We start from the raw sequence: 19,990 nt of genomic DNA on the forward strand, positions 1-19,990 counted from the left end.
ATCCATTGTTATGCATGCTTAACGATTTTTTAAATTTCAAATTGCCCTTGTAAAGAAATAACATGGTGTAGACGTGTTAAAACGTTGGAACATAAAAAAAGTTATTGTTGTGAAAGTTGCTCTGTGAACAAGATTAAAAAATTAAAAATTCTCAATTAAAAATGGTCCAAGAAAAGAAATCATCAATGTTTACAAAGGAAGAGGAATTGCTTCTTCAAGATTTTAATCGCAATGTCTCGACAGGATCAAATATGCTGTTTTATGGTAGTGCCGCAATTACTTCAGCTTTGCCAATCTGTAAGCTCTCAATTACTATTAGAATATGATTATCAATCCACATCATCAATGATTTTCTACAGCATTTTCCGCTAAACTTAAAATTAGCCATAAAATATTGGATATTGATTATCCAAAAATTCTTTAGGAAATCATAGAATGTGTGGAAAAGGAACATAAACTTAACAATAGAAATCTTTCAGGGTTATATTGGAGAATTCATCAAATGGAATTGCTTTCGTCACTGATCTTTTTCGTTGCTTTCACGGCAATCAGTACATATTTGATGGCAATGGCATACAGAAACACTAAATTCACTTTAAAACATAAAGTTGCGGTGAAAAGAGAAGATGCTGTTACTCGCGAAATGACTCAATTGTTAGCTGATGATAAGATGTCTCGTAAAGAAAAGGATGAGAGAATTTTGTGGAAAAAGAACGAAGTTGCTGACTTTGAAGCTACAGTTTTCTCCATTTTCTACAACAATGCATTGTTTTTGGCTTTTGTAATCTTCCTAAGCTTTTATTTGTTACGTAGCATCTCGCCAACATTTAACTACATGATTACAATTTCGGGAACCTCTGGATTACTCGCACTTTTGTCAACAAGTAAATCATCATAAAATCTTATCACTAAATGCATAAATGAATCAAATTAGATTCCTATTATATTTATGTAATGATTAAGTTCTAATTTTGAACAATAAAAAGAGAAAAATTTCATCTGTAAATCTATTATGCTTAAAATTCAGTTCCCGAACTAAAAGCAAGTTTCAGTAAGATTCATGTTACTTTCCGACTCACAAAACGAGAAATAATCCATTCCGCCACGGAGCCCCTCCGACAAACGGATTTATGTTGATAAATTGACCTGTAATATTTTCGCGTCCTAAAAAAACTAATTTTTTTTTTTAAAATGGTTATTATTTATTAACGTCAATAATTCTAGAACAATTCACATTGCTTTGCGTTCAATAGCTTTCAATAATATCAGAATTAAGTACGAATATGTAAATGCTTTTTTATATTAACTAATATAGTTTACCACCAATGTTCATGAGGAATGACCTTAACGATCTTTACTGATTCTGGAATTTTGTAATGAGTTGGTTCACGCTTAACGGTTGCTTGAAATCCATGGTGATCATCAGCAGTATAATCGACAATTCTTTTGTAACCATCAGAATCAATAAGTGAATATTGTCCTTTTACAACGCCATGAATTGCAGTTTCTGATTGGCGTTTAATGTCTCCAGTTTTCTCATCATGAACATCATATTTAAAATCGTAATTTCCTGGCTTTTCAGCTTCTTTCCATTCAACTGGTTCCATCCATTCTATCGGATGATGTGAAATAGTATGATAACTGACGGGAATGAAACTTGTACTTGTTAATGCAATTATGGCGACAAAAATTATAATCTGCAAATATTTTTGACCAAATTTAACTTTTAAATAAAAATTAACAATTTTTCAAACGTATATGTATACCTTTAACATAATTGTCTGAAAATCTGAATAATTTTCTTTTTTCTATGAAATGGAACGATGAAGTTATTTCAAATTACGTTGTTGAGTAAATGATATTTTCTTCGTCCAGGACTTTGGTTTATATATAGTAAAATTTATTTCAGTACTCCTACTTGTGCATTGGTTTTATGGTATTTCAATGATCTTGTAATTTTTTTGTGCAATATTTTCTTTTTATGCTTCAATTTAAATTTGAGAACCTGTTTCTGTCATTGAACAGGTAAACAAAATGAACCAATATTACATTGTACCTAAAAAATAACGTTGTTGTTTCCATTAATTTGCAAGTAATATTGAAGATATTATCAATACTTATAAGTTATTACGGTTCTTAAAACGCATTAAAAAACAAATTCGATTTCAATTATGCTGAAGATGTGCATTAACAAACTTTTTTTTTTAAAAAAAAAAAAAAAAAAAACAATTTTTATCTCTTTGCTTTTCTTTATAAACATTAATAAAATAATCCACATTCTTTATCAAATTTACGTTCGGTTAATTTCATATCGAACCCGGTAATGTATCTCTCAACATATGGTTCTTTCGTAACTTTAACTTGCAATATAAATAAACGCACTTGAACTGATTTTTATCTCAATTTTTTAAATACTTTTTCAAAATCATATGTGTACAGTTTTTCAAGTTTCTTGTGGCTTTTGAATTTAGCAACTGCATTTTTAGCTTTAATCTATATCATTTTAATTAATTAGTTTTTTATTTGTGTATATTTCAAATTATGTAGCTTATTTCCCTAATTTGATGTCTTCAAATGATTTCATATGTTTAGAACTTTTTTAATTAATAATAACGTATTTTTTTTTTTGAATTTCTAAAAATTCTTTCAGAATAGATAGAATTTTATTAAATATTCACACCATGTTAATATTAAGAAATTTAAATTTAATATTTAGAAAGCTGTCTCTGTTACACTATGCAAAAAAATTATTTGCACCATCCTCCCTATCTAAAAAATAATATATTTAATTTAATTCTTTTTTTTCGGCAAGTTTCTAGTATAATGATGTTCTGATGGTGTGAATACTTTTAAGGCATGAACAGAGCTTCTGTGGAATATCAATAATTTAGTTTGTTTATTTTTTGGTATTTAGTTTTAGTTTCAAATTGCAAAATAACAATCCTTCAATATATAGACTGATAGAAAAATGTGGAAATTAATATTGATTAATATATTAAGAATTTCACTAACTCACAGTTGGATTCATGATGGTAAAATAATTGGAACAGAAATAATTAGGAATGGTATTAATTTACCGGTCAGCTACTTCTTTGTACAGTTTCAAAATATATATGGTCAAAAGTAAGTTTCGTGTTAAATATTATGTAAATAAGCATTAAACAAGTCAAATTTTACAGTATCACATTTCTATCGGAAAGGGATCAAAATTTGTTTAATTTTTCATTGCAAAGCAATTGCCGTCGTTTATCATTTGACAAAATATATGCAGGCGATGGCTTATTTATCTTACGGATTAGAACCTATCAAGAGTGCCATTATGCTGAATTAGAATTGAAATTCAGGAATAAACATCTTAAAGACTCTCCAATTTGCCTTAAATCAATTTATCCTGATAATTGCAAGTGTCCAAAAGATTTAAAAACGTTTAAAAATTTAATGAACTGTGGCGATAAAGTTGATGATCAAATTGAAAACGATTTAAGCAATTTTAAAGAAGTAAATTTTACAGAAATGAGGAATTTTGTTAAAAGCAATTTTGAGAATTCAAGATCTTCGTCAGTTTGCAATTATGTGATTAAGAATAATGAAATTTATCGAAAATGTTATGGACAGTATGTAGGTTTTAAAATGTTTGTCGACGCTGTGCTTATTTCGCTTAAAAATAAAGTTAATCTTCCTGATTTAGAATTCTTCTTTAATCTCGGTGATTGGCCTTTAATTAAAATAACTTCAAATGAAAAATTTCCTTTATTTTCATGGTGTGGCTCTAAAACTACACTTGATATTGTTGTACCAACATATGAACTAACAGAATCAACCATTAATATGATGTTTCGCACTTCGATAGATATATTTTCAGTCCAAAAAGAAAAATATAAATGGAATGAAAAGATTTCAAAAGCATTCTTTAAAGGTAGAGACTCACGAAGAGAGCGATTAGAACTTGTATCTTTAGCAAGGAAGTATCCGAATTTGTTAAATTGTACAATTACAAATTTCTTTTTCTTTAAAGACGAAATTTCAATTTATGGTCCAAAATCAGACCACATCGCATTTACAGACTTTTTTGAATACAAATATCAAATTAATGTTGACGGTACAGTTGCAGCATATCGATTTCCATATCTATTAGCGAGTAATTCAGTTGTACTAAAACAAGATTCTAACTATTATGAACATTTTTATAACAAACTTGAACCTTACAAGCACTTTATACCATTCAATCATGATCCGAAATTAAATTTAATTGAAAAAATTCTTTCATTCATACAAAACGATAATGAGGCCCGAAAAATTTCAAAAACAGCCCGTAAATTTGTTTTAGATAATTTGTTACCTAAAAATATTTATTGTTATTTTGTTACACTATTTGAGAAATTTTCTGAAAAAATTGTAAGTCCTATAAGCATATTAAATGACATGGAAAAATTAGAAGATAATAGTATAGAGTGTAGTTGCAAAAAAAAATAAAATAAATAAAAATTAAATATTGATTTTCTTTATAATATTAGGTATATTGCATTATTTATTTTGGCTTTATAAATATGGCCAATTCTCGAGTTATGAGAATGCTCTTTTAACATTAACAGTCATACATAAAAATCAAAATTTTGAAATCACCACCAATGTTTAACGATCTTCACCGATTCTGGAATTTTGTAATGAGTTGGCTCACGTTTAACGGTTGCTTGAAATCCATGGTGATCATCAGCAGTATAATCAACAATTCTTTTGTAGCCATCAGAATCAATAAGTGAATATTGTCCTTTTACAACGCCATGAATTGCTGTTTCTGATTGGCGTTTAATGTCTCCAGTTTTCTCATCATGAACTTCATATTTAAAATCGTAATTTGCTGGCTTTTCAGCTTCTTTCCATTCAACTGGTTCCTTCCATTCCTCACTCTTTTGCCATTCTCCCGGAGCTTTCCATTCTTCAACTTTCCACTCTGGTGTTTTCAATTCCTCAACTTTCCATTCTGGTGCTGTCCATTCTGGGTGAACTGTCTTAATAGTTTGGTGAGGATGAAGCGTAACACTACTATAACTTATTGGAAGATGTCCCGCATTGCAAAGAACAAAAGGCATCAAAAAAAATGTAATCTTTCAAACGAATAAGTAAAATGACATTATTAATTTTTTTCTCTCAAGAATTTAAAGTTAATGAAAATCACCTTAAACATTTTTATAAAATATACAATTTTTCTTTTGTAATTAAATAACTTGGCTGAAGTAAAATTGAAAACTGATGTTTAGTTAATAGAAAAAAATTGTTTATATACTGTTCAGTCATTTCAATTTTTCAAATCATTGCTATGTGGTTTTAATATTCCTTTCTCCTACTATCCAAAATAATAATAAAAACACAACTTGCATCACATGTATTGCTACATTTTTTTACTCACATTAAATTTATGAGATCTCACTAGATCGATGGAAATAATATAAGTTATTATATTAATCTCACAAGAAAGAAATATACAAAAGGTTTTATTAACTAAAAAAATATTAAAATTACAAAACTTCTTTTTGCTTCTATAATTTACTGTCCAGAGTGTAGAAGAACATTTTGTCTGGTCGTGTACACCATGTAAAATAAGAAATATTCATCATTGAATATAGGATGTGTTAGGTATTTAATGTTTATTCAAATTAATTTAGTTTTACTCTATACGTATTAAAAGTTACACAAACATAGGCTAAACTTATTGAACATAAAATTTAAGCAAGCTTTCAAATATCACAAATAACAAATGGCAAAATTATGCTTCCTTTGTATTTTTTTCTATCCATGGTAGGAATGATGTTACTCGTGTGTAAACCTAAAAATATTTTACAATTGATTAAATAATTTATATTTATTTACTGAAATTGTTGTATTTACTCCAGGATATTGGCCTTTACCACATCCAATTCCCCAGCTCACAATACCGACTTGAGTCCATCGTCCATTATTAACGACAAGAGGACCTGAAAAATATTTAGTTATATACTTTAAACTATAGTTTAAATTTTAAACCATTACCTCCTATATATGATGTTTGTAATAACTTAATACATATAAAACAATATAAAAAAAATTACCGGAATCTGAAATACATCAATATTTTCATTAGAATATAATTTAAGTAGATTCTTAAAAGAAATTAAAACTTTCCTCCAGAACAGCTATCTATATATCCATATATTAAAAAAAAGAAAATATAAACTCATTTAATTCAATGAAATAATATATCAACATATTTAAAAAAAAAATACCTTTTGCGGCTTGTCCAGCACACATCATTGTATTTATAATTCCTCCCGGAGCTTTAAAAAGAATAAATGGAATAAAAAATTGAAAATCACGAGACATATTTTTATGTTGGTATTTAGAAAAAAAAAAAATTATAATACGATTGCCTGTGTAATATCCTTCATATAAATTAAGTTAGATAGTATAAAAAAAATGAAAAAACCTGCAGGTCCATATTTGAGTTTACATTCTTCGTTTTTCCAAATCGGTAAAGTAACTTCTTGAAGAATACTTGGTTGAACACCGTTTTCCCTTAATGATCCCCAACCTACAGCAGTTGCGATTTGACCATGATAAGTCCCAGATGCAATTGATGGTAAACAAACTGGCCGAATACCTCTTGAAAAAGGAACCTTCCTATCAAGTGTTAAAATTGCAATATCATTATACAATGTTCTAGAGTCAAATCCTTTATGGCGAACAATCCTTTTCACTTTACGTTCAATATGCTTCACTTCTGTTGAAATTCTTATATTGTAATCTCCTAACCGAACTGTTAGTCTTGCAACATCCCATGAACTAAAATGAGCAATGCAATGAGCTGTAAATGAATTCAGAAATCATCATATATATATATATATATTATTTTATTATTATTTTCTTCATTATGAACTCATTAAATTTTACCAGCTGATAAAATGTGAATGTCATCAATTAATGAACCACCACAAAATTGTCGATCACCATTGAATAGCACAGCAATCCAAGGCCATTCCAGTGGGTCAGCATTTTGCCCACCAACGATTCTATTTTGATCCTATTAAAAAAAATTATTGTATTCTTATATCGTATTATGTCTTAAAATTTTTTAAAAAAGTTTATTGACATACGTTGAGCATTTCTTACCATATTTCCATTTTTTGCACCGCAACCGACATCGCTACCGAATGGAACATCATCTTTATCAAAAATATTTTCGGGAGTTGTTGTAATAAGTGAAGGTTTTTTTGTCGTAGAGAGAGTAAATTGTTGCGATGGGGGCTTTGTTGCCCATGTTGTACCGGAAGGCCGCTGTGTTGTAACCTGTTGAACTGGCTTCCCGAAATTTGGTGGATGAGTAGCTGGAGTATGATCTGGAGGATGTGTTGGAATCGGTGGAGGCCAGCTTCCAAAAACACTTCCAGTAGAAATATCAATTTTTTGGCCTTCATTGGGTTTAGTTGTTACAATTTCAGTAGATACTGATTGAAGAGGATTTGTACAACATACTCCATATGCCTGACGACCATCATCTAAATAATAAGTGCATGTATCGTAATTTCCTAAAATCCACGAATCAACACCGCTCAATTGTGGAAATTTTGTAAATGGCTCGTCATGTTTAAAAAAAGGATAACAAGCTTTAAAATTTTGACAGGATCCTAAAATTCCTAAAGATGTTAGACAAGCTTGACCTAAACCATTTTTTCCCCAATTTACTTTAATTGTTGAAAATGAATGCGGAATTGCAAAGTATATATCTCTCTTATTCCGAAAAGGCGTGGTCTCATTTGAAGCTGAAAAATAAAGAAACTGTTTAAGTAATTTAATTTCAAACTCCGAGAACTTTGGGTTCTCAATTTTTGGCAAATTTATCGCAATGATTCCGGTAAGTCTACTAGATTTGACTTAAAAATTGAATAATTAATACATATTAAAGACCATCAAATTTCAAAATATATAGAATTGTCACGGCTTGGTCAAATTATAAATTATAAAAACAAAAATAGTGCAACTCTTAAATTGCTTGAGATATTTCCAAAAAACTGAAGTGGATAATCCGAAATCAAGGATAATATACTTTAGTGAAACAGGCCGCTAGTTTTTGGCAATCTATCCGTATTTTACTATAGCTGATTAGATTTTGAGCATGGCAAGAACAGCCGTTGCTTCAAAAAAAAAGCAAAAAATTTTCATTTACATACAAAATTTTAAAATCAATGTTTACTATGATTTTTGAATTTTTAAACATTGTATGAAAATTATCAAACTTGACCACTAAAATATATGCCAACCGAAGCTTGGCCTACCCGCTGGAGCTTGATCCCTCAAAAATTTGTCAAGCGAAGCTTGGCTTACCCGCGAGACTTATTATGGAACGGTGTGAATATTTCCGCATTGGGTTTCTACCCAATTAATTTTAAATTGTAAGTTCTTGCTAAAAAAATTCTTACTGTTCGTTTAATTCTTCAATGTTCTTGTGTATATTACTTTTTATTATAATCTAAAGTTATTCAAGCCTACATTCTACGTTCTTTGTAATCAATACTAATAAAAAACGCAATAATTTATTCTTTGTATACTTGTTACATTACACATGTGTCATTCCGTTAAGTCTATCCTTTTAAAGAACATCATATTTATTATTAACATATATGTGATCAATTATTTCTTGTAACCTAATAGAGTTACCTATTTCTATTTACGTTACAGGAGAATTCAAACTATTATTTAATTCATAAAAATAATCTACTTTTAGAGCTTTTTTCTTCTTCACTACAATGTATACATGAAACTTTTTCTTATACTATAAATATTGCTTAAAAGGAAATATTTTTATTTAAGAAATTGATTAATTTTTGTCTACTTTTTTTGAATTAATTTTGAGGTTGTCGCACCGTTTCACGTTGTGTAATATATTCTAATTGATTTGTTGAAAAATCAGTTTTTCGCATTTTTCCCAAAACTACTCTGAAAATGATAAGCTTTTTCCGAGAAGGAAAATGATGATTTTGATTGATAATGCAGCATTGAAAATTTTCCATTTTTTTAGAGGTAATAGTGATCTATTAAAACACTGTGTTTATATTTCCATCTATAACCTCTGTGATAATTAAATAAGTGAATCTAAAAGTCATTAATTTTTGAGAAGTGTTTATGTAATACATTATTAATTAACCAAAAAACTCTGTTTTTGAAACGGTGTGAATATTCCCATGAAGCGTGATCCGATTCAATACTACTTTTTTTTTACTAAACAAAAAGGAATTCTGTATTATGTTTAATACAGTTTCATTATTTTACGATTATTTGTTTTGCATATCAATTTTTTTGCAAAGCATTTATGTATTTTATATGTTCTTAAATATTCTTGCCTATCTCGCGCAAATATTTGATTAATGAGTAGTTTATTTATTTTTATCTTGTTCACGCATTCAAGTTCTTTTATGATTTAAATGAACACACCTTCTAAAATAACTGCATCACTTGTAATAAATTCTTTTCCATTTGTAGACTTGATATTTATTAGTGCAAAAAGTAATAGTAAAATGTTCCTTAACACTTTCATTTTTAATCTCTAATACAACATTTAGCACTCAAATTATGTATAGGATCCTTTTCCGTTCACTATATCCTTATCGCTCGAAATATCAAAACAATACTGAAGAAATCGTTCTTAAACGGTTCTACTTTTATATAAGCATTACACAATTAGACTTCCCCACCATAAGAATTTCTTTCGTTGTTCTTTGCTTATTAGTAAACAATCATTCGAAAGTGTTGTGGTAAAGCATTTAATCTTCTTAAAATATATAACTCGATTGAAATAAAGAAAATACTCAACTCAATACGATAGATGTATAGTAAAAACCTAACTAACATATTTGCATGAAAGAATATGGATGGTAATTAAAAAGAGACAAACAAATTTATCGAGAGTGATTTTTATTAATTTGCATAAGTCTTTTTGATTAATTCCATTTGATCTTAATTTTGACATTTTATTGTGATTTTTCTTTGATTGAGACTTCTGCTGGGTCGGCTTCAAATGATGTCAACCAAAAATAAGGTTTTTTGAACCATCTTATTATTTTAGTCATAAAAATATCTCGCAAAAAATTTCAAATAGAAGTTAAATCCAATGTCAGAATCCTGCAAAAGCTGGCCATCATTTATGGACGATGAATCTGGACGATCTTAGTTAAGAATTATTAAGGAAATTAATAATCTATTAGCTTTAGAATAAATAATAAACCATCAAAATTCTCTTAAAAGCATTGACCCCAATTTTTTTTTGGAATAAATTAATTTTTTTTTTCATGAGATTTTTTTTACGCGTATTTTTCATAAAATTGCTCTTCGGCGGCAATAATTTGTCAATTTTTTATTTCTAATTGCTTTGTGATAGATTTATTTGTTAATTTCTGAATTTAATTGAATTAAAAAATCAATAACAACGTTCCTCATATTGATTTTAAATCTTGTATCAAATTTTGATAAAAAAAAAAAATAAAATAAAAATTCAAACAATGAAATGATATTTTCATTCAAATATAATTTACTTCATTTACCATTATTTTTCTCAGTTCCATTTAAAAAAAAATAAACTATTTAGTCGACTAAACCCAATCATCAGTGATTCTACTGACTTGATTGTTACCTGACAGAATCAAGCATTTCTGCTAGCAGGGACGAACTTCTAACTTTTTTCAAACTCAGTACAAAATTTTCCCAGAAAGAAATTTTTTTGGAAAATTTAAACGTTTTTCATAGAAAATTTTGGAGAAGAAAAAATAAATATATGTTAATAACCTTAATTTTTCAAATTGCTAAAGAACACTTCTAAAAATTTTTTGACATTTTCCTTTTTCTTTTAAAAATAATAAAATTTTGCGTTTTATTTCTATTTCTTTTTCATATCAACCTAACTGAAATCACGATATTGTTAATCACGACATTATTTAACATCAACAATACAGAGTCACGCAGAGTTTAATTACTAGGAAAGATTTTGTTTTAGACATTATTTTAGTCGGGTTTGGCCTAACAAATCTCAATATTAAACTTGATATATTGTTAAACTAAATTCAAAGAATTGCAATTTGTGATCCTTAATAGCATGTTTTTTGCTAAGGTTACTGATTTTTTTTCTTGTTTTTTAACAAATCAAATTACTTCCTGTTTACAAATCAAAACACATATTTTTACGTGTGAGTTTTAATGATGACAATTTTGTCTCTCTGAGTGACGTTCTATGGGAAAAAATTAATTCGCTAAACCTAATTCATAAATCGTTTATCACGATCAACAAATCTATGTAGCTATAAAATTTGCGGTAGATCAAGTTAAATTAATAATATAAGCATCCTTTATTTAAAAATTTCAATTTGCGGCGAAAGAAAAGAAGATCATGTTAAAAATGTAATAGGGACTCTCAAAATTGTATATTAATGTAAATTTTTTTTTTTGTTATTTTTATCTTAATTTTTTAACAAGAGTTTTTTGAATGGTATTTGCGAGAAAAATTTATTGCAGATATCTCTAAAAAGAGGTTCCCACTGTTTTCGAGTTTCCGGAATCATCTCTTGATAAAAAAGTTTCCAGTGTTGATTAAAGAACTCGTTCACAAATTTATCTAAAAAAATTGTTGTGAAGAAAAAAAAAATAAATGAAAGTTGTAAAATCAGATGCAATATAAATTTGTCTATTACTTAGTTCCTGATCAGGAAACAGTCCGGATGCTGAAATTTTCATATTTTTTGCTTCTGGTAAAACATCAAATTGATAAATATTCATATATTTTTCTCCTTCTTTCTGTTCAAGTTTTCCTTTAATTGTCCATTTTGCAGTAACATCATACATGGATACATTGAACTGTCCTTTTGATTCAATTTTGAAAACACCCAATGAAATATTTGATTTATAATTTCCAATTGTAAATAGCTTTGGAAAATTGACAATTGCTTGTAATTCCATTTCTTCATCAGTAAAATCAGATTTAACATTTATGACTTTTGCGCGACTTATGCCATAATTTTTTTGATCTTGAATTGTGAACCATCCTTGAACAAAGTTTGGGCTATTATATTTAAAAGTTACTGTATCATAAACAAATGGTTCTACGGATGGAAAGTCAATAGAATCTGGTTTCTGATGTAAAGATGACAAAAAATATTCAATAGAATCTCGAATGCATTCATCTCGCACTGGATCTTGATATCTGCACACTTTCAATGAAGATGCTAATGATGGGAGAGAATTATAACAAATTTTAGTTTAAACTTGTAAAGTTTTATAAGTTTATGTTCAGTTTTCCAAAAAACAATTTCTTTACCGAGCGGTAAAGTTCAATCGACATCAAAATAGATTTTATGTGATTTTATGTATCGCTTAGATCACGAGAAAAAAATATTGACTTTTTCGTTTAACCGTAAAAAATGCTGAAAAGTGCAATAATGTTAAACAGGTTCCTGCATTTTCATATTTTTGTATTGTTTCACTTACTGACATTGAACTTAATTTTGCTCATTAACGTTAATAATAAAAACAAAACCCTCAATTTAACCTCTAAAATTTGCCATTATATATGCCTTTATAAGTACAGTTAAATTCTAACAACTCAGAAATAAAGTTATCAAATGAACATATCATGGCATTGTTACATAAAAAATAAACTTGTTTTAAAAAATTAAAAGGACACTAAAAGTATATGATACAAAATTCCCACTACAAATTATTCAACAGATACTGTTAGACACAAAAATCTTTATCATCGTTTTTTTTTACGTGGTATGTCCTTTGAATTTAAAAAATATTCTAAATATCATTTATATGTTTTAATTATTATGTTTTAATTATTGAATAAATTATGATAACAAATAAATTATTTTCTTCTATGATGATTTATTCGGACGATTTTGAAATAAGTTTTCTAGATAACATTAGATTAAAGTTTAATTGTATTTGTAATTAAGTTACTTGACATTATTATTAATAATATTTTTTTTTATTTGAAAACGTTTGTTAAATTGCAATAGTACTTACGCAATTTGTCGATTGACTTTGTAGAAATGATTACTAAAAAGCTTGAAATTATAATTAAAATTTTCATCTTTGCAACAATTGCTCTACACTTTGCTACAGTAATGATACTTCTGAAAATCTTTAATCATCTGATCCAGCTATTTATATGAACAATTTTAAGAACCTTGATTACACATGTAAAAAAGTTCTAGATATAATTTGAAATAAGTATACAATTTTTTACACGCTTTTATTTTTGTATTTATATTTCTTACTGCGTAATTTTAAATGCAGTCATATGTAGATGTGAGTAAGGATTACTAGTAAATATTTAAGCTTTGATTAAAATAAAGTTTTTTTTTCCTGAAACTTTGAACTTGATAAATATGAAAGGCCAAGTTTACAATTTGAATGCTAAAAAAAATTAAAGTGATTCACTTGCTATTTGGTGATTTATTTAACATTTATTTGTATTCATTTTCAATATCCATTGATTTCCTTTGATCCTTTTTTAATGATCCGATTCAAAAATGTTTGTTATAAAATAACAAAAGCAGTAATAAGCTTGATAATGAAGATTCTTGATAGTAAATTTTTCTCATTAAAATTAAGTAAAAAAAAAACTTATTTATTATAAGTATTTTTATTTAAAGTTTTAGTTTTAACAGTTTTTCTTTTATACAAAGATAAAAATAATTTCTAATCTCGTATTATTTTCACTAAATTTTTCATTTTTATATCGATGACTAATATTAATTTAAACGACTTTAAAAACGAATGGTCACCCTAGCAATGACTTTAAATATTCGCATCTATTTTCTGCATCTTTTTCTATTTCTTTAAAATAATAAATAAAAGGAAATCTTCTTCAAAAAAATATAATTTGATTTTTAGTAGAATGAGACTGATTGAGAAAATTATTCAACCATCGAGTTCTACACATTCTGCCACTGTTATATTTTTTCATGGTTCAGGTAAATTCTGCAAAAAAACTATTTGAACCATAAATATACTCAATACTTTTAAATGAATAAAATTACAAAATCATATAGGTGACACCGGAAGCAACTTAATAGAATGGATAAAATTTTTATTGGGACGAAATTTTGATTTGCCATATGTAAAGTTTGTATTTCCTACAGCACCTGTTCAAAGGTTAATTGATTATTTCAAAATTTGACAGAGAAACTTTTTTTGAATATATATTTATATTTTTAGATATACGCCGTTAAATGGTGAATATAGTAATGTATGGTTCGATCGCAAACATATTTCAATTGATGCTTTAGAGTGTAGAAAATCACTCTCAGCTATATACGAGACTGTTAATGAGTTGCTAAATCGCGAAATAAACGGATGCTGTATTCCTGCAAATCGTGTCGTAGTTGGTGGTTTGTTAATGAATTTATTTCATTTATTTAATACATGTATGCATATATGACAATTTTTTTAGGATTTAGTATGGGTGGATCCTTAGCTTTTCACACAGGTTATCATTTAAATAGAAATCTGTGTGGAGTGTTTAGTCTTTCAAGTTTTTTGAACGATCAGTCAATTGTTTATGAATCTTTAGAAAATTCAACAGTTGAATCGTTACCACTACTTAAAATGTTTCATGGAGAAAGGTAAATAAAACTTATTCATGTACATAAGAAATGAACAATAAAATAAAGAAATATCTAATTTATTTGATAGAGATACATTAGTTCCTATTGACTGGGGTAAACGAACATTTGAAGAGCTTAAGAAACGTGGCGTTAAGGGAGATTTTATTCCGATTAGAAATACATTACATGAATTAAAAAAAAGTGAATTACTTGATCTAGAAAATTGGCTTCGTGAAATTTTACCACCTCTTGATAATGAATTGCTAAACAAGTTATAGGATTTTAAAATGATGCATAAAGTTTGTGTAAGAATTAATAATTAAAAAAATGGTGTATTGCAATGACAAAAATAATTTTTTTGACAATATATTAAAGTAAAAAAATATTCAAAACCAGGTATATAAACCATCACTGCTTTTATTTTTTAAATTTAAACTAGCAAATATATAAATAGGAATCATATCAGCAATGTTGATAATAACTCGTCTGTGTTTTGTCTTAAAACAAAGTTTTGAATTGAATGACCTGTGATTGTGGTTTTGAATGGCAAGTATGAGTAATCAAGCATTAGTCATTAGGTACAAAATTGTTTCCTTTTCTCTACATTTTCGAATTAATTAATATTAAATATCGTACGTTTGTATGAACAAGTTTTCTCAATGCTACATTTTTAGCCCTTATCATTAATGTTTCATCAAATATCAAGTTTTATAACTTTGAGAAATCATAACTTTATTTAGTTTTATAAATATTATTTTTGAAAAGTTTCAATGTATGCAAATTTGAAATATAGAACTAAAATTTCATCAGCCAAACAAATTATATTTTATCACAAAGGTATGCACTTTTTGTAATGATTTACGTAACAAAATATAAAAAACAAATAAATAAAAAATAAAATTTTTACTATTATATTTTGCATAAATTAACTTGTTTGGAGGCTCGTCATTATCTATGGCTTCACATTCACATGTATGCCGATTTCTTATTCATTCGCCTGTTCCTATGAACCATAAATTGTTTGTATTTTTTTAATTTACTTATTATTGTTATTCGAGAAATCTTCAATGAAATTTAATCCTTATTACCACACTATTGATATTTACTTTCAATACCATACTTATATATTTTGTAATTAATACGATATGTTCTATTTCTAATATTATGAATTAACAAGTATAAAAAAAATATTAAAAACGCAAAATTATTCTGAATTAGTTTCCATAAAAAAAAAACAATTCTAAATGAACCATTTTGAACTGTCTGGTGTCTGATAATTATATTTTTATAATGCTCAAAATCATTGAATCTTGATCTTGACTAACATTCGAAATATTAATTTCTTATTAATGCTAATATCCCTCAATATATATATGAATGATTCAGAATAATGAACCTCCAAAAACATGCAGCAATAATTTTTTTTAAATTCTTATCAATTAAAACTAATTTGAATAATATTATTAACAAATGAGGTATCATTAACGTATGATTTAGGGAGACATGCCTTGTTTTTTTAGTCATTTCATTGAGAGTGTTGACGTTCTCGAGCAGTGCTGTCCAAACTGTGTGTCGCGGGGCAAAAAAAGTTTTGGGCAACACTGTCCTATAGCTACGAGAAATATATTCCGTATTTTGGCAGTATGAACTTTTTTTGCCTTAAAAGAAAAGATCAATTTCAGAGTATGTAATAAGCATGTATAATTTCAAGTTTACTTTTCTTTAGATGTGTTTGTTCTAGAAAAATGAGCCGCCTGAGAGAAGACATATATAAAACCTATGACTTTACATTTTTCATTTAATTTAAATTAGTTTGCTTTAGACAGTCATTGAGTGATTATCGTAAAAAATATACAAAAACATTAAAGTTTTAAAAATTGTAACAAAAATATTTTAATTTAAAAAAGTTTAAAAGGCAAATATGAAAGCAATAATGGAAGTCTTGAATAGTGAAATAGATGCAAAAGAGACATTAGTTGCTGCAACAAACTTTATGACAAGCACCATTCGCACTTTAATATTTTCTCCTAAAACCCCTGTGGTCGAGCACGCAATTTCAAATGACGACAAACTTAATCAAATTTCACTATCTGATGTTGCTTTACATGATACACCTGACGACTGCTGGATTGTGATTTATGATCGTGTTTATGATGTTACAAATTTTTTTGATAATGTAAGCTCCTAATTGTACCAAAAAAATATATTGATAATTGAACGATATTTCGAAACTATTCATTTCTAACTAAAATACATATTATATCATATTTTAAAAATGTTTTAGCTAATTAACAATAATTGCCTTTTTTTTTGTTAAAGCATCCTGGTGGAACAGATATTATATTAGAGTATGCTGGAAGGTAAACAAATATTGCTTATACTGTATCCTAAGTCTAAATATTTTTGCATTACAAGTCAAGTCTTCTTCTCTTCATTATTTTTTGTCAAAAAAAAAAATCAACCAAAATTTTAACAAAATAGTCACAAGAATCAAAATGATCAAATTATGTTATACATAGAAATTCCAAACGGCTTAATTATTTTTATACCGCTTATCGTAGCTTATTTCTTATCACCTTTTGAAGATGACCTTTAGAAAAGAACACTAGAAGTGTATATAAGTTTTCTCTTATTTCCTAAAAGTCGAATAAGTTATTTTTATTTAATTACAGAGACTCATCAGTAGCATTTGCTGGACACTCAAATTTTGCTTTAAGTATGCTCAAACAATATGAAATTGGAATTCTACCTCCAAATGAACGAATGTATAGATATCCCGCCACATTAAGCCTTTCATGCAAAATTCCAGAGTAGTAAATCATAAATAATTGTGAGTCTTTATTGAAATATTTAATATAGATAAGAAAGTTAAATATAAAAAAAAGATGCAGTGAGATATGACGTTGTAACTGTGACGATGAGAAAACATACTCACATGTAAACGAAGAAGAATGATAGAGAATTCTAAAGATTATAGTATGTAAGGAAATATGACTGATTTTTTTTTTGTTTAAAAGAAAATATACCATCATAGTTTTGCTCTCTTGTTATAAAACTTCTCATTTTATTAATAGTAATCACTTAGTATTACAATTAAATTTAATTTAAATTATTTCTTTATTATGAAATTTAATAAAAAATTCAAAACAATATTACTAACATGCATTTTTTTATTACATCTACGAAACTCCTTTCATATTGATTTGCATTTTTTATTTATGTTTTTAATACAACACACATTGTTATAATTAAGTTATAAAACAGCATTTTTAAGGAATCCCATACATTTTTAAAACGTCTAATAATAAGAAAAAAATTAATTAATTTGTCAAGTACCTATTTATAAGTAGCAAAATAATGATAAACTTATCTAAGAAGATTAAACATACCTTTAAATATTTTGTAATTTCATTTTTTAGTCTAGTACAAGAGAATCGATCAAACTAAAATGAAATTATTGATATTAGCATTTATTTTTTGTGTTCTAATTTATGTATCGTGCGAAAAAGCTCGATTTGATAAGTATAGAGTTTATAAAATTCTCATTGATGATCATAAACAGTTAGACGCTTTAAAATTTTTAGCTGATACCAGTGACTCTGTAATTAAAAAAAAATATTTTATTTTGGACTATAACTTTAAAGTTAACATAGGTACTTATTACATAATTTATTATTGAAATATATTTTTAGTATAATTTCTGGCAAACACCAATGAGCATCAACACACATGTGGAAATAATGGTACCACCACATAAATTTGCAGATTTTGCCGATATCACAAAAACATTGAAAATCAAAACTGAGCTTGTGATTAACAATTTGCAAGAGTAAATAGTATATTTATAACTGTATCTTCAAAAATTAATTATTTTTATTAAATCGCTACTCAAATAGAATATTCGATAAAGATGCTCAACAACTTAAAAAGAGAAAGGATATTGAAGAAATGAATTGGACTGAATACCACAGTGTTGAAACGATTCATAATTGGTTGGATAGTATGCAAGAAAATTTTTCGCCTTATGTCAATGTGACAACAATTGGAATTTCTTATGAGGGACGTCCATTAAAGCTTCTAAAACTCTCAAAGAAACAAGTAAAAAAAAAAAACAAAAGAAAGTACTCATTTCAAATAGAATAACTTGTTATTTTTTACATAGGGAAATAGAGCAATTTTTGTAGAAGCACATATTCACGCGCGTGAATGGATTGCATCAGCTACCGCAACATGGATAATAAATGAGTTGCTGTTGTCTCCAAATCAAGATGTTAAGGATTTAGCTGAAAATATTGATTGGTACTTTTTACCTATTTCGAATCCTGGTGAGTTAATGAAAATTTTTTGATTACATTTTACCTCGTTTTTTAAACGATTAAAATTAAATGCAAAACTTTAGATGGATATGAATATACTAGAAGTAGTAACCGAAACTGGCGCAAAACAAGATCAAAACAATCAATATTATGCTGGGTATAAAATTTTAGATATGTTTGATAAAAGAAATTGATATTGATAATTCTTTTAAAGGGTGTCGATCCAAATCGTAATTTTGGATACAATTGGATGATTCCTGATGAAGTTGGGAGCACGGGAAGCTCTACATCGCCATGTAGTGATGTGTTCTCAGGAATCGAACCATTTTCAGAGCCTGAATGCTATGCAATTGATAGATTTTTAAACTCACACAAAGGAATATTTGATGCCTATCTTGCTGTATGTAATAACTTTACATTTAAAAAAAGATATTTTTATAGGGATGTTTTTTTCGTATAAAAAAATATTTTCAAATTTCAGCTTCATTCTTATGATCATTCAATCTTGTTTCCTTATGGAAACTCTAAAGCTCATGTGGTAAGAATAATTTCAAATTTTTTTTTTAATTTTTATAAAAATTACTTTAATATTTGTCTTACAAATATGTTCCAGCCCAACTATGATGAATTGTTCTCTGTTGGAAATGCAGCTGCAGAAATGTTAATGAACAGACATAATATTTCTTATCGTGTGGGTAATCAAGCAGAAATTTTATGTGAGTAAAATTAAGCAACCTTTAATTTTTAAATAAAAGCTAGATAATAAATATTTAGATTCGGCTTCGGGTAACTCTCAAGATCATGCGTATGGTCAGTATGGAATTCCGATTTCTTATACATTTGAGATGCGAGGTAATGGAGACTATGGAAACTATGGTTTCTTTTTACCGCCAGAGCATATCATCCCAAATGCAGAAGAAATTTTAGAATCTTTCATTGGTTTAGTTAAAAAAGCTCGAGATTTTGGAAGATTTAAATTAACAAATTAATAAAGCATAGCTCTTCTTTCAAAATAAATTTTTAACATTATTTATAGTTTTAATTATA

General features: G+C 27.4%; 9 protein-coding genes across 11 annotated transcripts; 5 read left to right on the forward strand and 4 right to left on the reverse strand.

The window, feature by feature from the left end:
* Positions 1-12: 12 nt before the first annotated feature.
* LOC139096445 (translocon-associated protein subunit gamma) lies at positions 13-1,006 on the forward strand. Its single transcript, XM_070648156.1, has 2 exons — positions 13-297; positions 480-1,006. The coding sequence occupies exons 1-2, from the start codon at positions 162-164 to the stop codon at positions 896-898; spliced, it is 555 nt and encodes a 184-aa protein (XP_070504257.1). The 5' UTR covers positions 13-161; the 3' UTR covers positions 899-1,006.
* Positions 1,007-1,177: 171 nt separating this feature from the next.
* Positions 1,178-2,519, reverse strand: LOC139096469 (pupal cuticle protein Edg-84A-like). The gene is made up of 4 exons (XM_070648180.1): positions 2,295-2,519; positions 2,118-2,195; positions 1,767-2,056; positions 1,178-1,697 (listed from the first exon to the last, which is right to left on the reverse strand). The coding sequence occupies exons 3-4, from the start codon at positions 1,773-1,775 to the stop codon at positions 1,317-1,319; spliced, it is 390 nt and encodes a 129-aa protein (XP_070504281.1). The 5' UTR covers positions 1,776-2,056; positions 2,118-2,195; positions 2,295-2,519; the 3' UTR covers positions 1,178-1,316.
* A 164-nt stretch (positions 2,520-2,683) lies between these two features.
* LOC139096465 (protein O-glucosyltransferase 2-like) lies at positions 2,684-4,473 on the forward strand. The gene is made up of 2 exons (XM_070648177.1): positions 2,684-3,123; positions 3,180-4,473. The coding sequence occupies exons 1-2, from the start codon at positions 2,969-2,971 to the stop codon at positions 4,471-4,473; spliced, it is 1,449 nt and encodes a 482-aa protein (XP_070504278.1). The 5' UTR covers positions 2,684-2,968.
* A 146-nt stretch (positions 4,474-4,619) lies between these two features.
* Positions 4,620-5,090, reverse strand: LOC139096466 (cuticle protein 7-like). Its single transcript, XM_070648178.1, has one exon. It carries the CDS (start codon positions 5,088-5,090, stop codon positions 4,620-4,622), a length of 471 nt encoding a protein of 156 aa, XP_070504279.1.
* Positions 5,091-5,621: 531 nt separating this feature from the next.
* Positions 5,622-9,664, reverse strand: LOC139096463 (proclotting enzyme-like). Of its 3 annotated transcripts, XR_011544976.1 has the most exons (9): positions 9,463-9,664; positions 7,144-7,793; positions 6,925-7,054; positions 6,461-6,838; positions 6,261-6,311; positions 6,160-6,174; positions 6,028-6,092; positions 5,887-5,972; positions 5,762-5,824 (listed from the first exon to the last, which is right to left on the reverse strand). XR_011544976.1 is itself a non-coding variant. In XM_070648176.1 (8 exons), the coding sequence occupies exons 1-8, from the start codon at positions 9,563-9,565 to the stop codon at positions 5,765-5,767; spliced, it is 1,482 nt and encodes a 493-aa protein (XP_070504277.1). In that variant the 5' UTR covers positions 9,566-9,664; the 3' UTR covers positions 5,622-5,764. The 3 variants fall into 3 exon arrangements, 1 of the variants encoding a protein (XP_070504277.1); XM_070648176.1 differs by lacking the exon at positions 6,028-6,092 and having other exon boundaries at positions 5,622-5,824; positions 5,887-5,981; XR_011544977.1 differs by having other exon boundaries at positions 5,887-5,974; positions 6,086-6,174.
* Positions 9,665-9,936: 272 nt separating this feature from the next.
* LOC139096462 (protein takeout-like) lies at positions 9,937-13,227 on the reverse strand. Its single transcript, XM_070648174.1, has 3 exons — positions 13,042-13,227; positions 11,709-12,239; positions 9,937-11,632 (listed from the first exon to the last, which is right to left on the reverse strand). The coding sequence occupies exons 1-3, from the start codon at positions 13,106-13,108 to the stop codon at positions 11,478-11,480; spliced, it is 753 nt and encodes a 250-aa protein (XP_070504275.1). The 5' UTR covers positions 13,109-13,227; the 3' UTR covers positions 9,937-11,477.
* A 608-nt stretch (positions 13,228-13,835) lies between these two features.
* LOC139096453 (lysophospholipase-like protein 1) lies at positions 13,836-15,433 on the forward strand. Its single transcript, XM_070648161.1, has 5 exons — positions 13,836-13,994; positions 14,073-14,175; positions 14,239-14,411; positions 14,474-14,645; positions 14,716-15,433. Exons 1-5 carry the CDS (start codon positions 13,919-13,921, stop codon positions 14,903-14,905), a joined length of 714 nt encoding a protein of 237 aa, XP_070504262.1. The 5' UTR covers positions 13,836-13,918; the 3' UTR covers positions 14,906-15,433.
* Positions 15,434-16,560: 1,127 nt separating this feature from the next.
* Positions 16,561-17,441, forward strand: LOC139096467 (cytochrome b5). The gene is made up of 3 exons (XM_070648179.1): positions 16,561-16,803; positions 16,947-16,987; positions 17,300-17,441. The coding sequence occupies exons 1-3, from the start codon at positions 16,561-16,563 to the stop codon at positions 17,439-17,441; spliced, it is 426 nt and encodes a 141-aa protein (XP_070504280.1).
* Positions 17,442-18,051: 610 nt separating this feature from the next.
* On the forward strand, positions 18,052-19,960 carry LOC139096451 (zinc carboxypeptidase-like). The gene is made up of 9 exons (XM_070648160.1): positions 18,052-18,228; positions 18,320-18,456; positions 18,524-18,725; positions 18,790-18,952; positions 19,027-19,100; positions 19,158-19,343; positions 19,425-19,481; positions 19,557-19,659; positions 19,718-19,960. Exons 1-9 carry the CDS (start codon positions 18,076-18,078, stop codon positions 19,930-19,932), a joined length of 1,290 nt encoding a protein of 429 aa, XP_070504261.1. The 5' UTR covers positions 18,052-18,075; the 3' UTR covers positions 19,933-19,960.
* Positions 19,961-19,990: the final 30 nt, after the last annotated feature.

The sequence above is a fragment of the Chironomus tepperi genome, unplaced genomic scaffold (genome assembly GCF_022539635.2).
Source record: "Chironomus tepperi strain 1889 unplaced genomic scaffold, CSIRO-AGI_Ctep_v1 contig_393, whole genome shotgun sequence".
Classification (NCBI taxonomy): domain Eukaryota; kingdom Metazoa; phylum Arthropoda; class Insecta; order Diptera; family Chironomidae; genus Chironomus; species Chironomus tepperi.